General features: G+C 37.6%; 1 protein-coding gene across 1 annotated transcript in view; it reads right to left on the bottom strand.

Moving 5' to 3' along the window:
* LOC107577375 (high affinity cGMP-specific 3',5'-cyclic phosphodiesterase 9A-like) overlaps window positions 1-672 on the bottom strand; it is a gene marked incomplete at both ends in the record, with an annotated part of 11537 nt that extends 10865 nt beyond the window's left edge. The window contains 2 exons of the mRNA XM_016263459.1: window positions 321-391; window positions 536-672. Of these exons, the coding sequence (XP_016118945.1) occupies window positions 321-391; window positions 536-672 (208 nt within the window). The remainder of the gene's footprint in view (window positions 1-320; window positions 392-535) is intronic.
* Between the last annotated feature and the right edge of the window lie 456 nt (window positions 673-1128).

Below are 1128 nucleotides of genomic sequence, written 5' to 3'. Positions count from 1 at the left end.
ATTGGCTATTTGAGTTATCAGCTGTGGTATGGAAGGCTTCTTACATGAGCCACTTATATAAATCAAACACAAAACATATCTACTTCCTCATATCATGATCCCTAATGCAAAAGATACAACATGCTGCACTGGGTTCACCATAATGTCATTTATAATGCAGTGCTGATGTTGGAAGCACTACAGAATAAATGATCAGTAATTCACGGAGCGCAGCATCCAGAATGTCTTGTTTGTGAAGATTAGAACTCTGCTGAAATGAAATTTGAACATGAATTCTGTCCATTAGCAAAACACTGGACAAAACAGTTAAAAAAACTCACACTCCACTCTCTTCTCCAGCATGGCTAGGCGATTTGTCACCTCAGTCTTCAGTTCGTTGATTTTAAATGCCCTTGGAGAGAAGATGGAGAGAAATATACAAAGATCATTCATCCTTACAATACCAAAAGGTATTCAAAATTAAATCAAAAGAAGGTCATTATGAATTAGCTGAGAGATTGAACATAAAATACAGAAGCAGAGACGGTGATAATACCTGGAGAACTGCTCTGCTACCTGGGTCAAAACATTCTGGAAAAGCTCCTCTTTATCTGAGAGATGAGAAAACAAGCCACATCCATAATCATGGCCAAACACTGATGTATGAAGTGTTTCACATATCTGTGTTTCCTCCTGTCAGCCTAAATAAAATAAGCAGTAAAGATGTACAATGAATAAAGCACTCTACAACAAGCAGTATAAATAAATAAATGGAGGGCGGACAAGACTGAATATGAAGATGAAGAAACAAATCCCAGTTTTCTTGATAATTTCACCTGCTCTTGTATCAGAGAAACTGTGACTTCTTACACAATCTTGACAGCTACAATTACATAGAGTGAGACCTGATAAACATTCACACTTTCAAATGTAGCTCCACTCACTGTCTTGGCCAAAGTTCAGCCTAATAAAAGGACCTGAGACACAATAACGTCCTATTGGCTGGCAGTCATTGCAGCTCGAGGTTTGGCAGGTTAGCGTAGTCACTGATGGTAAACTGACATTAAATTGATCAAAAGTGACAGCAAAGACATTAATGATGTTACAAAAATCAGCATATTAGAATGATTTCTGAAGGATCATGTGACA

This window comes from Sinocyclocheilus grahami, unplaced genomic scaffold (genome assembly GCF_001515645.1).
Source record: "Sinocyclocheilus grahami isolate Dianchi unplaced genomic scaffold, SAMN03320097.WGS_v1.1 scaffold5889.1, whole genome shotgun sequence".
Classification (NCBI taxonomy): Eukaryota; Metazoa; Chordata; class Actinopteri; order Cypriniformes; family Cyprinidae; genus Sinocyclocheilus; species Sinocyclocheilus grahami.
This window is presented reverse-complemented; position numbering and strand designations above follow the sequence as displayed.